This window comes from Vicugna pacos, chromosome 5 (genome assembly GCF_048564905.1).
Source record: "Vicugna pacos chromosome 5, VicPac4, whole genome shotgun sequence".
In the NCBI taxonomy this organism is placed as follows: Eukaryota; Metazoa; Chordata; class Mammalia; order Artiodactyla; family Camelidae; genus Vicugna; species Vicugna pacos.
The window spans coordinates 60499788-60514739 of NC_132991.1; the positions used below are offsets into that span (position 1 = coordinate 60499788).

At 34.2% G+C, this 14952-nt stretch overlaps 1 protein-coding gene across 12 annotated transcripts in view; it reads right to left on the reverse strand.

Moving 5' to 3' along the window:
* SPAG16 (sperm associated antigen 16) overlaps window positions 1-14952 on the reverse strand; it is a 774084-nt gene that overhangs the window by 694971 nt on the left and 64161 nt on the right. The window contains exon 10 of one of the 12 annotated variants that reach the window (XM_015244195.3): window positions 315-2838. The exons of the other annotated variants lie outside the window; for them this stretch is intronic. Within the exon in view, the coding sequence (XP_015099681.1) occupies window positions 2602-2838 (237 nt within the window). The 3' untranslated portion in view covers window positions 315-2601. Of the gene's footprint in view, window positions 1-314; window positions 2839-14952 lie in introns of those variants that run through there. 12 annotated transcript variants of the gene reach the window in all.

Below are 14952 nucleotides of genomic sequence, written 5' to 3' on the forward strand. Positions count from 1 at the left end.
GCAGAAAATTCAATATTTATTCATGATAAAATAAAAATTAATGCTTACACATGATAAAATGCTTAGTATTCATTTATGATAAAAAACACAAACTAAGCAAATGTATAAGTAAAAGGAAACTGCTTTAACCTAATAAGGTATGTCTACCAAAGGCTTATAATAAACACTATTTCTGTGTTGAAACATCAGAAGCATTTCTTCTAAAATAAACAAGGTAAGAATTCCTATTCCAACCACTTCAACTTAGCCACTGTGGAGAGGCCCTTGACAATGCACAAAGATAAGAAATACGCATAAAATTTTCTAGGATCAGAAAGGAAAATCACAACTATCATTGTTCATAGATAATATCATTATTTACAAGAAAATTTAAAAAAAAACTTTTGCAATAGAAAAATTCAGCAAGGTCCCTATATTTAAGATCGACTTAGTCAACTTTATTTCTATGTAAGACTAACAGAACACATATTTTTCAGTTATCCACTCATTCAAATACAGATATTTATGGAATACTTACTACCGGCCAGTAATGTTTTTTGGCACTGAGAATATAGCAACGAATAAAGCAGATAAATATTCCTTCTCTTGTGAAGCTTACATTCTAGTGGGGAAGTGATACTATAAACAAGTTAATAACTACAACACAGTATGTAAGAGAATGATATGTGAGATGTATAAAAAGAAAACAAAACAGAGCAGGAAAAAAATCCAGGAAGAAAAAGGGAATAGGGGGCAGCATTGAAATTTAGATTGGGTGACTGTGGAAGGTCTCCCTAAAAGGAGACATTTAATTAAAAATTTAAAGGAAGTGAGGGGACAAGCCATTCCAATATCTGAAGGAAGACAATTCAGGCAGAGAAAACAGCAAGTGCAGAAGCCTAGAGGCGGGGCATGCTTAGAGTGTGCTACAAACACGTAGGAGGCAAGTGTGGCTGCAAATGAGTAAAAGACGGGAGAGTATCTGGAGATGAGGTCAGAGAGGTAAAAAGGGGCCAGATCTTGGAAGGTCTCAGAGGCTATAACGACTTTCCTATGGCTCTGAAAAAGATCAGAAGCCACTAGAAAGTTTTCAAAAGAGAAATGTTATGGATAGATTTATGTTTTAAAAGGATCACTCTGGTTGCTATGTTCAAAGACTGAAGGAAAGCAAAGAAAACAGGATGAAAAAAAAAAAAGGAGGCTTTTGCAATAACTCAGGCTAGACACGATGAAAAAAAAAATAAGGCAACACTGCTGGTGATAAGAAAAGTTGGAAGTACAGGTATTCCTCAAAGATAGAACCCAAATAACTTCTTTTTCATATCTGATGCAGAAAGCAATGACTCAAGGATTACTCCAGAGGTTTTTGGATAAGTATCCGGAAGGACAGAGTTTTCCTTAATTAAGGTCGAGAAAATTGCAGGGGATACAGTTATAGTGGAGAAAGGGTATTTAACTGTAAGGGGCAAGTGCGCAGTTGGACATATAAAACTACAGTACAGAAAAGAAATCTCAGTTGAAGAGGTAACCTAAAGAGTCACTAACATATAGGTAATTTAAAGCCATGAGACTGGATGAGATAACCTAGGGAGTGATGACACTAAAAAGAAGAGGCCCCAGAACTAAGCCTTGGATCATCTCAATATTCAGAGAAGTTGGAGAGATGAGGAACAACTAGCAAAGAAAGTGAAAAATAATGGCAGTTATTGGTAATAGCAAGGCCAAGGAAATGAGCAAAAAGTGAGTGGCTAAGAATGGTTGGAGAACAGGATCACTTAAAACAGAGGTTATGAAAGAAATGAAAATCTAGAGTGTTAGAAGGATCACCTATGTAAATATGAAAAAAGAATTATGGCAGGAATCATTTTTACAACAGTGACAAATGTCGCAGCGGTTTTTTTTTAATTTTACAAGGCATGATCTGAAATGTACCTGTAATAAGGGGTTATTATTGACTGGGATAATCTTATGATATGAGATTCAAGGCAAGATGTATTCAAGAATACAGGCCAAAGGGACTGAAGGCAGCAATGAGAAGTAAAGGAGACATTCATCTCACCTCCAGGTCCAAAGCTATGACTGAGTGGGGAGAAAAGAGAAGTCAACTTTGAGAGCACGGTAGGACATGGTGTACTGGAGCTATCTCAGGAGAGTGGACTATGGACATCACTTATCAATTCCACATTTGGTGAAGGAAGATGGTAGCTTGAATGGCTATGGCATGATTATTTATACCACAGAAACTGGAAAATACTACAAATCAAGGCATTTTTTCCCCAAAGAGCTGACCATTAAACATTTACTAGAACCCACCTCACTGCAGGAGAAACTATAAGAAGGGAAAAGCTGAATTTCCATCAGCACAGAAGATGAAGGGAACATTCACAGTAGAAACGGAAAATATAGAGGATTTTGCTGGTCAATGATCTTGATTTCAGAGAGTGCACAAAAAAGGATTTGGGAGTCAGGAAAGGGGAGGAAGAGATTGGGTCAGAAAAAGTGACACAGGGAATCTTCAGAAAAATTAAAGTTCTGGAATAAATGATGAACTGGGAGTCCAAGACTCCTTATGGGTATTGAAGAAAAAGGACTGAGGGAGAAAAGACTACAAACATACGTTGCTCAGAATTTCCCCTTTGGCTCCTGCTGACAGAGGTATGATGTCCTGTAGATGAGTGGTCTTATTCTGAGTGCTGGGGCACCCTGTTGTCTCCTGCCAATGATGTCCTGAAGAGGTGTGATCTTATTCCAAGTCTGAGAGCTCCCTCTCCACTCCTGATGATGGAGGCATGGAGTTGGACAGAGGGCTGATCTTGCACTGAACTCATGGGCTCCCTCTTGATTTCTGTTGAAGGAGGTCTCAAAGCCAACAAAGGGACAAGTTATTTATTTTAACTACCTGTAAACACCATTTACAGTAGCAAAAATTATAAAGCACTTAGAATTATATTTAACAAAGACATGTACAAGATCTGTGTGGAAAAAGTATAAAAATATTACTGAAAGACATTTTTCAAATATATGTGGAGATAAACCATGTTCATTTATGCAATGAAAGACTCAGTATCATAAAGATGCCAATTATCTCTACATCAATGTATAAAACCAAAGCTATCCTAATAAAAGCCTCAAGAAAAAAAATATTTTAGGAATTTGGCAAGCCCATTTTAAAATTTATGGAGAACTAAAGAATAGCTAAAATATTTCTGAAGAACAAGAATAAGGTTGAGGGAATTGCCTTAAAATATATTCAAATTTACCTAAAAATGTAATAATTTTAAAGTATGGTGTACTGTATGATATTAGTTGTATGTGAAATCCAAAAAAGTTAAATCTTTAAAAAAAAAAAGCGGGAGGAGTAAAATGATGGTTACCAGGGGATGGAGGAAGTAGAATAAAAGTAACGTTGTTTAAGAATACAAACTTGTAATGAGCAGTAAATAAACCATAGAGATCTAATGTACAGTACAATGAATACAATAATAATATTGTACTATAATAATGCAATGTGATAAATATTGCTATATTGGCAATCAAGTTATAATATATAAATGTATCAAGTAACACAAGTAACATTCTGTATACCTTAAACTTATACAATGTTACATGCCAAATTTACTCAAAAAAGAAATATGGTACTGACAAAGGAGTAAACAAATTCACCAACAGAACATAAAAGAAAGTCCAAAAGCAAACTCAGGTCTACATAGAACTGGTTAAATGACAGCTGGTAGTCACAGACCATTGGGAAAAAGAAGATCTGTAGAATACATTGTTCTGAGATAGCAATTATCTGAGTGAAACCAAGTGAAACTGGATTCCTACTATACTCCATATTAAAAAGATAAATTCAATTTTGAAGTAACTGATTTTAAATTCAAATTCAAGGTAGTTTCAATATTACAACTGGGAAGCAAAATTTTATGATGAGACATCCAGTGGAGACAAGATGAAGTAGACTTATCTCTCCCCTAGCTCTTCCTTGCTAAGCACAACTATAAACCATGGAAATAACACGAGACATAACAAAAGCAGAACTCTGAAAGGTGGAAAGAGGGATGGACTAGTTCAAGATATCAGGATCTAAGGAATAGCATAGTGGCAGGATATTTTACCACTCCCTATTGAACAGAAGGTAACTCAGGTCTAATCCCTAAACTAGAAACAAAAGGTAATGTATTCTCTGATTGTAATCAATTCAAACCAGAAATCAGTACAAAAAGATAAGAGGAAAATCTCTTAAGCACATGAAAATTAAACAACACACTTCTAAATAATCCACAGACCAAAGAGGAAGTCTCAAAGAAAATAAAAATAAAAATACATAGAATTGAACAAAAATGAAAGTACAACATATCAAAATATGAGACAAGCAGCTAAAGCAGTGTTGAGACAGCCACTTACAGCACTATATGCTTACATTACAAAAGAGGAAATGCCTCAAATTAATACGTTTCTAATGAAAAAGTAGGGAAAAAAGAATACAAGAAACCCAAAGCTGTAAGAATTAAAAACAGACTCAATGAAACTGAAAACAAGAAAACTAATCAGAAAAACATTAAACAAAAGTATCTTAAAAAAAAGTCAGTAAAATTCATAAAATTCTATCTAGCAAGACTGACAAAAATTCAAAAGGGGAAAAACAAAAATAACAAATACCAAGAATACTGGAATAGAAGATCTCACTATAGATCATGCAGTTATTAAAAGTATAACAAGGGAATATTATAAACAACTTTCTGCTCATAAACTTAAAATTTCAAAAAACACAAACTACCAAAACTCTATTAAAATGAAATAATATGAATAGCCTTACAACCATTAAAAAAATTGTAATTAAAAAACTCCCAATAAAGAAATCCTCAGTTCCACACGGTTTCTTTGAAGAAGTCTACCAGATACTTTAAAAAGAATTAACAACTACTCAGCAAGAAAAATAACTATTGACCCGTGCAACAACTTGGAAGACGCTCAAGGGAATTATGCTGAGTGTAAAAGTCGACCCCCAAAAGTTAAATAGTGTACGATTCCATTTAAATAACTATCTTGAAATGGCAATATTGTAGTGTTGAAGAAGAGATTAGTGGTTGCCAAGGGCTAGGGATTAGGGGGAGCAGAGTAGAGGAAGATGGACATGACCATAAAAGAGCAACACCAGGGATCTTTCTGGTGATGAAACTGTTCTACACCTTGATTGTGTCAATGCCAATATGGTGATTGTGATACTGTACTTTAGTTTTACAAGATGTTACCACTGAAGGAAAGTAGATAAAGAGTATACAAGATCTCTCTGTATTGTTTCTTACAATTGCATGTGAATCTACAACTATCTCAAAACAAAAAGGTGGTTTTTAAAAAATTAGAGACATTAGTGGAACACAGAAAAATTTAAATAAATTCTGTAGATTAAATATTAGTATAGTACTGTATTCAATGTCAATTTCTTGATTTAAAACTTATACTGTATTTATGTAAGAGAATGTCTATATTTTTGGAATTACAAGCTGAAATATGTGGTAAAGGGAAAAAATAATAAACAAAAATACTAAACAAAATACACAAGCAAAGCATTCTGATCTTAGGATAGAAAAGGATCTCTTAAGCAAGAGACAAGAAGTGTTACTATAAAATAAAGTATTGACAAATCTGACTACATTGAAATGATGAACATTTTTTCTGGGTTACTTTTTAAAAAATAAAAGTCATATATATTTAAGATATAAAACATGACAAAATAAAGAACTTCTATTTATTAAAAGACACCATAAAGAAACAGAAAATACAAGTCACCATCTGGGACAAGATATCTACATTCATGCAACTGATCAAGGAATTCGTATCTAAAATACATTACAAATATTCTTCAAAGGTCAAGAACCTAATAGAATAATGGACAAAAGATATGAACTGATGTTCCAAAGATGCAAATACATGAAATGCCTATAAATAAAAGAGAACATGTTCAATTTAATTATTAATCAGAAAAATGAAAATTAAGACCCCACGAGGTAATGTATTTTATTCGTTAGATTGGCAAAAATAAAGAATCCTGGTAACACCAAGTGCTGGAAAGGATGCAGAGTAATAGGAATTCTACGTGTGGGTTTGTAGATATGTTCAACTAATTTGAAAAATAATACGATATTATCTAGTAAAATCCTCATCTCTTCAGCAATTCCACCCCTAGATTAGCATCCCACAGGAATTTTTGCATATGTACACCTGGAAATGTGTACCAGAATATTTATGACTACATTATTTATTGGAACAAGGCTTTGAAAACAACTTTAACATCCATTAATAACAGAATATAAAAGTAAATAGTGTGAAATGAATTACAGCCACACACAAAGACATGGAAGAATCTTGGAAACAAAACACCAAAAGAAAACAGCACATTGTATAAGACTACATATGTAGTACATAACTTGCAGTTATGTTATTTATATATATGTAAATAGATACAATTTATATATTTATATGCTACAGTCAAATATACTCACAGTTTACTTAAAGAAACAGTACTTGTACACATTTATTTTTTAAATTGTGGTATATTTAATCCACAAATTCATAATTTTTCATAGTGTTATTTTAAAATACAGATAATATTATTATTATTTATATTATCTGTATTTTATGATACTGACTGAAGTTTTCAGAATGTTATAAAATCTGAAGCATTTTTTCATTGCAATCTCATTTTTGTATTTTCTAAATCATTCATGCTTATGCATAATTCAAAACAAACAGTAGAGCAAAAACCTGAGAATAATTAGTAATTCTTAATTACTTTTATTCTAATCAACATTTACTTCTTTTTATGTAAAGCAGAATATATTTAGTGTAATAATGTAAGTATTTCTATTTATTTGATTTTCTACGCAGAATTATAAGCAAGTTGGCTTAATCCTTATGTATTTAACATGGCATGACTATGAATAAATATTCTGAATAATATATTTCCTCAGGGATTTTTAATGAATTATTTCAACTGTTGAAGACATTCAACATTGTTATCAAATTATAGGCATTAAAATTCCCATTTGTACATGGTTTTAGAATTTTTAATACATTTCATATTTCTAAACTCTAAAAATAATGCAAAACTAATTTCTTTTTTTGCAACTCTATGTCTGATAAATAGAATGATTTAACATCCTAATGTAATATTCATAAATATTGGCAAAATGTCAACCAGATCCTTGGTTGGTACCAGAATCACAATACTTTGGGCAAAAATAATAATAACTGCTTAGCAATATTCAAGGATACTATCCAAAATGCTACTAAACTAGCTCTAATAAGCAAGATATCAGCATGTGAGTGTGTTTATTTGCTCTTGAAGTGCACCAGTAGCATGGCCAATGTGACGTAACACAACATGATGACGTACACTCACACATCAGAGTTGAAAAGTACTTTCTCTCCTCTCCACATTTTCATATCATTATATTTAAACTTTATTTTATATAAATACCAACACATCTTATGACAAAGATATTAAATAAGATTCCATGTTTTCATTAAGTGAATGAAAATATAAAATAGCCTCTAAAGAAGTTGAGAGTTGTGCACAAGTTTTGTAATCATAGTAGTACTTTCAAACATGTGACAGGAAACATGCAAACATTAGAACATCAGAATTATCACCATAATGCTCTAATGTCCATATCTCAATGTGGATATAATCTGAATCAGAGAAACGATATCTAAATCAGAGAAAACTACTGCTACTGCTAAATTATTCAAGCCATGATACAGTAAAATGACAAAAACGTTTAAAAAGTAATGAATCTAGAAGTCTTAACAGACTTCCATTTAGTGTTACCCATAGTTAACTCATACAAGGATAAGTTATTAAAGTATTAAATTAAGGCTAAAAAATATCTTTGCTCCAAAAGGTATGAGAGAGATATATATATATACACAATTTCTAAAGACCTAAAAGAAGTTAGGATAAATGAACAAATATAAAAACTAATCAACAGCATATGAAAACTCACCCAGAGCTTATGAGAAAGCAGTTATTTTAATATTTATATTGGTTAATAAGCTAGGTTTTGAAAACTCATCTTAAGTAACATGTATTATTGATTAATGAACAAAATCAAATGATTAGAAACTAATGTAATTTAAATTATTAATTGCAATTGAAAGCTACCTTAAAGGAAATACCTAAAATTTAGCTAAAGTTTCCTTGTAATAAGCTCTGAATAATTGTTGCTAATCCCAGCTGTTGACTGCGTAAATAATCTATAATTTTAGTATAGGCTTCTTAATTGCTCCTTTAATAGGATTGTTAAATTTTATTTGAATATAAAGATAATAAAAATATGTCCCAAAATATAATAGTTACTTGTTTCTAAATTTGGTATTTAAATATTTAACAATGTAAACTATTTTGAAGATTTTGTTGCATATATTGCAATGTTTCTATATCCTTCTCAACATGTCCTCTGTTCCTACCCATTGGGATAAAAAATATCAATGTTTTCTTGATCATCTCTTTACAATACTTTAAAACATGGTTTCCAGCAGAAACATTTTAGGGGTATTAAAACATTAATCTGTTTACAGACAGAAGCATAACAATCTAGATAGAAGTTTTTCATTTAACAGAGCATGTCTATGTAAGCAACCTAAATATCCTTTAACAGATGACTAGATAAAGAAGTGTGGTATGTTTATACAATGGAATACTACTCAGCCATAAAAAAGAATACAATAATGCCATTTGCAGCAACATGGATGGACCTTGAGATGGTCATTTTAAGTGAAGGAAGCCAGAAAGAAAAAGAAAAATACCATATGATATCACTCCTATGTGGAATCTAAAAAAACCCAAAAAGAAAACAAAAGACACTATGAATTCATCTATAAAACAGAAAGACTCACAGACATAGTAAAAAATCTTATAGTTACCAGGAAAGGAGGGGGGGGGGAATAATTTGGGAGTTTGAGATTTACAAATGTAAGCTACTATATATAAAAATAGATTTCAAAAAAATGTTTTTTCTGTATAGCACAGGGAACCATGTTCAATATCTTGTAATAACCTTTAATGAGAAAAAATATGAAAATGAATATATGTATGTATATGCATGACTGGGACATTGTGCTGTACACCAGAAATTGACACATTCTAACTGACGGTACTTAAATTGGAAAAAAAAAAAAAAAGAGCATGTCTATACTCTGACCCAAAGAGACTAGGAATTAAATCAGGCAGCAAAAGGGTGAAAGGGAACAGTTATCAGTCCCTTATCTTTCCTAATTTTTCCCCACTTTCTTGAAATATTTTCAATGCTGGTTTTTGTGTTTGTATTTGTGTGTGTGTGTGTGTGTGTGTGTTTCCACTTTTCCTGCATCATCACTGAGCACACAGGTCAGAACACAAGGTGACTGGTAGATTTTTAATATACAAAAAGTAACCTAGCTCCCAATTTAACTCTTCAAGGAGTCATTAAAGCAACAGATATGAGCCACAGTGGATTCCATATGATTCTCTTTTGCCCCCTCTACAATGAAAAATAAACTATGCATCTAATATTACCTTTTAAAGTTATTCAAATCTATATGGAATACCTCTATTTTGCTTCTCTTTAATATATATGTTGATACATTTAAAGTTTCACATGTTTAATCATCAAAGTCTCAAAAAAGTAGTAATTCCTTTCTCTTAACTGTGACTTATATGATTGCAAAAGACATTCAATTAATTATATACTGATTTTTATATCTTTTAGAGTAACATGTATTTCACAAACAGAAAGAAATGTTAGAATGTAGTTATCTTCACAAAAACTAATCCACTGACTATTTTAGTAACACACTGATTGGCTTAAAGACATAAGAAAACTGCTTTCCCAGTGTTCATACAATTTGTTTCCTTAATTCAAAAGAAAATAGTTAAACCATAAGAATTAACTTTAGAGTATAATCTCATGTTATGGAAAAATATAGAGAAATTAGTATGGCCTGTCAGGAAGCCAGAAATCTAACTGGCTTGAGAAGTAAAGTTATACAATTGCCTAAGAAAAATTAGTCCAGTTTACAAAGGCAAATTTCAGGAAGAGACATTCAGTGAATAGTCCAGAGGGCAGCTAAGGTCGTCCAGGGAGAGCAGCTTTAGAAGAGTGGGAAACAGGAGCAGTGAAACAGATGATTTAAAGGTAGTTTTCGAAAGCCCCCCCTAATCTCCACCAACCAAAACAAACTTTTAACTTAAGTAAATTTGCTCTGTCAATGAAGCTTCAAGATAAGTTCCTTAAGACCTTTCCAACCATAGTTTAACCCCTAAGTCTCCCCTCCCAACCCTACCCACCATTTAAAAATTCACAACCTGATAATTAATGTGAAAAAGGCATCAATGGGAGATTGGAAGGCACTGGAAGGGTAGAATCGAAGATGATAATGCTATATTATCCAGTGAATGCAGACACTATTAAAAGGCATTTCAAAAATAAAGAAATTCGCCTATTTGTGAAATAAGATGATGATTTGTCAATTACGTTAATTAGGAAGTAATAGTATCTGAAAATGGAAATTCATATAAATAGCTAAAGTATCAGTATAAAGCTACAGTATGGTAATATGTAGGTTGGAAAGCCAGCAGCAAAGAAGTTATATTTGAAAACATATTATGAACTTAGGTAAGTCATTTTAGGAAAACCAACTCTATTTAAACATGGCTTTAGTGGAGAAAATTAATGCATTCTGAGTTCCAAAAAGAGTTATAGAATATTACTTAATTTAATTTGAGCCATCTATAGTACTTGTGAAATATTTTCTCTTTTAATGTTTTACTTTGTCAACAAGAACATACTTTGGCAGAAAAGCATGGGGGAAAATATATAGTAGATAGAGATGGTAAGGAGAAATCTGAGAAAATGCACTTGAAAATCTTGCGTCTTCAGAGTTCCCTGAAATTCAGTGGCCTGCACCTCCCTGTTAAATGCTAGCATGACTCTCTTGACCAAGAGCAATTCAGTCCTCCGCTTTGCAAGAAAATTCATACCCCTCTTACAATACATTCCCCACGTTATCCCTGGACAATTGACCAAAATCCATTTGAGTCACAATATAAACTAGCAAGGGGAGAACTGACTCTATTAAGAGAGAAAAAGAACTACATCCAAAGAAACTGCAAGAATTAGCCAACATGTACCTGTGAGTGCCAAGAGGGCACAATTGGTCTAGATTCTGAGGCTGTTGAGGCAGGAGAGGTAGAACATAAAGTTGGACAAGGGACAGCTTATAAATATGGGAGTACTCTACTATGATATAGGATTAAGGACCCTGGTGTTAATAAGATGTTAGGATGGCTCCTAGAAGCTTCAAAAAGTGATAGCCTAACTCAATAAGGTAGAAATGCCAAAGTTATCAAGAAAAATGGTGGAAAAAAAGGATCAGAAGACTCAGAGAAATAAGCAGTGAGAGTGGATATAGCGGTTGAGGCTGAAAAATCCAGGAGATAACCACAAGATGACCAGAGGACACAGCAACCATGACAGCATCAAAGATTGTGCTGAGGGGTGGGGGGGCAACAACAATCACTGAGAAACTCAGTTGTGGCTCTCCTCTAGGATGATGGTAGATGTTATTAGAGAACCAGGCTCCCTGAAACCAATGGGGATCATAGAAGCCAGTGATAAGAGAGGTCAGATGGGAGCATGTTAACAGCAGAAGCAAGGTGGGGACAATCATGGGAAAGAGCAGAGTAACTATGAGGAGAGCCTGATCCAGAGAGAGAGCTAGGGAGATAATTAATAGAATGAACATCCTTACAGGCCAGAAACGTGGGAAGCCAACAAAGGCACTGCTTGATCTGTATAATCAGAAGAAATTGAGGACAGATTATCAGGATGCTGAGGGTAGCCATCCCATAAAAGTTCGCCATCTCTTGTCGGATTTCTAGACCTGAGCCAGTTCTTACACACTGAACCTACTGATTGAAGAAGAGGCCAGGTCCCTAAGATACAGGGGTCCTACAACACAAAGGCAAGTATATATGATAATTTACTCAGACAACTATATACAGAGGAAGAAGGAATACCCACACATTTTGAGACTATTGAAACAGGGTCTAGCATGGTGTTGAAACTCAAAAATTTGCAGTGTTATGATGCCCCCCAGTGGAGCTGAGGAAGATGGAGGCTAGGAAATACAGTATTTGCCCAGGTCTGGCTCAAGAGGAAGGATCCATGAACCCACTTAATGGCCATTTCTTTAGCATCCAAATAAGTAATTTGAAAAGATATACTTGGTAATTGTCAGAACCCCATCAGAAACCTGTGACTTGTGGAATAAGGGTTGCCGTAGTTGGAAATGCCAAGTGAAAGGCTCTGAAATTGCTCTCTTCTCTGATCAAGACAACCAAAAATAATATTGCAAACTGGGACAGGGCAAGGGGAGTGTTGACAGAAATTTGCCAAAGAATGTCGATATGGCAGTTACCATCATACTCCCATGTAATCCCCTCGTCTAGCTCCTGTAAAAACATTTTGTATATTAGGTACCCAGATGAGTCCGTTTCACAGAAATAGAAAGTAGAAGTGTGGTTTACAGGGGCTGAGAAGAGGGGACAATATGGAGTGAGTGTTTAATGGGTGCAGAACTACAGTCTGAGAAAATGAAAAAGTTCTGTCGGTTGGTGGTATGATGGTTTCACAACAACGTGAATGTACTTAACACCAGTGACCCAGACAATTAAAAATGGTTAAGATGGTAAATTTTATGTTTTGTACATTTTATCACAAGAAAAATAATCAGGTGCTATCCTAGTTAAACTTAACACACACACACACAGAGATCCCAGAGGACGACAGACCACTGCAAACTCAATCAAGTAGTAGCCTAAATTGCAACTGCAGCTATCCTGCCTGATGTATCTTTGCAGGAGAAGGTTAACATGTCCTCAAGTAAACAGTGTGCAGTCATTGAGCTAAAAACGTATTCTTTTTTTGTCCTATCAGAAAGTAGGATCAGAAGCAGTATGTACTCACTTGGGACAGACAACAGAATATGTTTACATTCTTGTCCAAATTAACATTTGCACCCACAGTCAGGAAAATCATCTGAAGGGATTTTTACTAGCTAGAAATATCACAGAACATCACTTGCACTATATTATGTTAATCAGAATAGATGAACAAGATAGTTACTGATCCTTAGAGCGGGTTGAGGCAAACAGGACAAAAATCCATGACCCACATTTTTGACTGCCTATAGACGTGCTTAAGGAAAGATACAGTTTTCAGATGTCAGGAGAATGTAAGGTCCTATAACAGAAACATACAGCTACCTCTGGGGAACTCATTCAGGCCTTGTGTCTACTCATGAGTACACACCACTACTCACTGATCTGTATGATCTTTAAATACACTGATTAAAATCTGAAACCTTTTGAACAAGTGAAAAATTTATTTGACAGCCAACTCAATCAATAAGACCCTTAAATTCTTGTTTGCATTTCATTATGAAAAGCCTAGGGACAAGTAGAGAAAGAAGTTAGATCAACACAGGTCAGCAAGGTACTCTGGACTCTAAACCTTAGCATCATGGTGAGGAGATATATTTTTATCATATTTTATGATAACAAGAATAACATCAGCAACATTAAAAATATAATACCTTTGCATTTACGTAATGTTTTTATAATTTACAAAGCACTTGCACATATATTACCCAGTACATCAGCTCGCTTTGAAAGTAGACTGCCCAGCCCAGCACAAGAGAGATCAGAGCAGAATCTTACTATATAAATATTATTCAAGAATTAAACTGAGCACACAGAAATATTCAGACGCAAAATTAAGAATATCATCTAAGGATCTGGAATGTGTGAGCTGTGCCTATGTGGCATCTTCACTGGAACAGATTAACACATCCTCTAGTACTTGTTACCAGGCGACTGATTTGGTGACTGTCTTCTCAATTCCCATCAGTAGAAGTTTAAAATAAAGAAAAAAAAAGGTGCCTTTGCATGGCAAAGACAGTTAACTCCTTTCCCTCAGGGCCATATAAATTCTTCCATTTTCCATCAAATTATAGTACTCTTGATTATCTTTACATTCCACTGTGTTAATGAAATCACCGTGAATGCATGTGGTGAACAGGAAGTGGCAAGAACCCTAGATGTCTTAATAAGACACATGTGTGCCAGAGAAGAAACAGACACTAAGAAAATTCTGAGGACTACAGCATGTTGAGATAATGCTTCTAAATAAAAGGCAAGTTGCTGCTTACTGTATCCTCCTTATTGAAGAAAAAACATAGTTTAAATGATGTTTGGACCAAGTAAAAGTTTGTAACAGGTCTAGGGTATGATGCAAGACATCGTATCATACCTGTCCCTTAGGTCTTATGGCCCAGCAAATCCAATGGTGCTCTAAGTATCTATGGAAAATAAGGATGCTGTAAGGAAATCTACAAAAAGCTCCAATAGGAGAACTACAGTACTGACCTCTAGACTTCTAGAGAAGTCACGTTATCTATGTCGATCACTATTCCTATCTATTCTCCTTTAAAGAGTCAGCTCCCAGTATGTTTCTGACCTCTGGCAGAGTCTGAGGACTTATAATACCAAGTGACTGTATAACCTGAGTTGCTTATCATGAACCAGGAATGCTATCTGTTCTCAAAGCTAATGAACTGGATATGCAAAAACAGTTCATCTTAAGAAGTAATAATTATGCTGAAATTGTGCTTGAGCACATCAGAAAGGCATGAGCAAACTGCACGAGCAGGTAGCTTAGAATCTCAAATTTCTACTCCTGTTTCAATGCCACATGTTCTTCTACTAAATCTCTGACTTTATTAGAAGTTCACCATGACCAGGTAACCGAGAAATTTTTAACAAATCTAGCCTACTGTCTAAATGGGCTTGCACAATATGCCTTCCCTGCTACCAAAGGCCAGTCACTGGATTATAACTCTACCAAAGAGGCCCCCATGCTGCTTTGGCCCAAG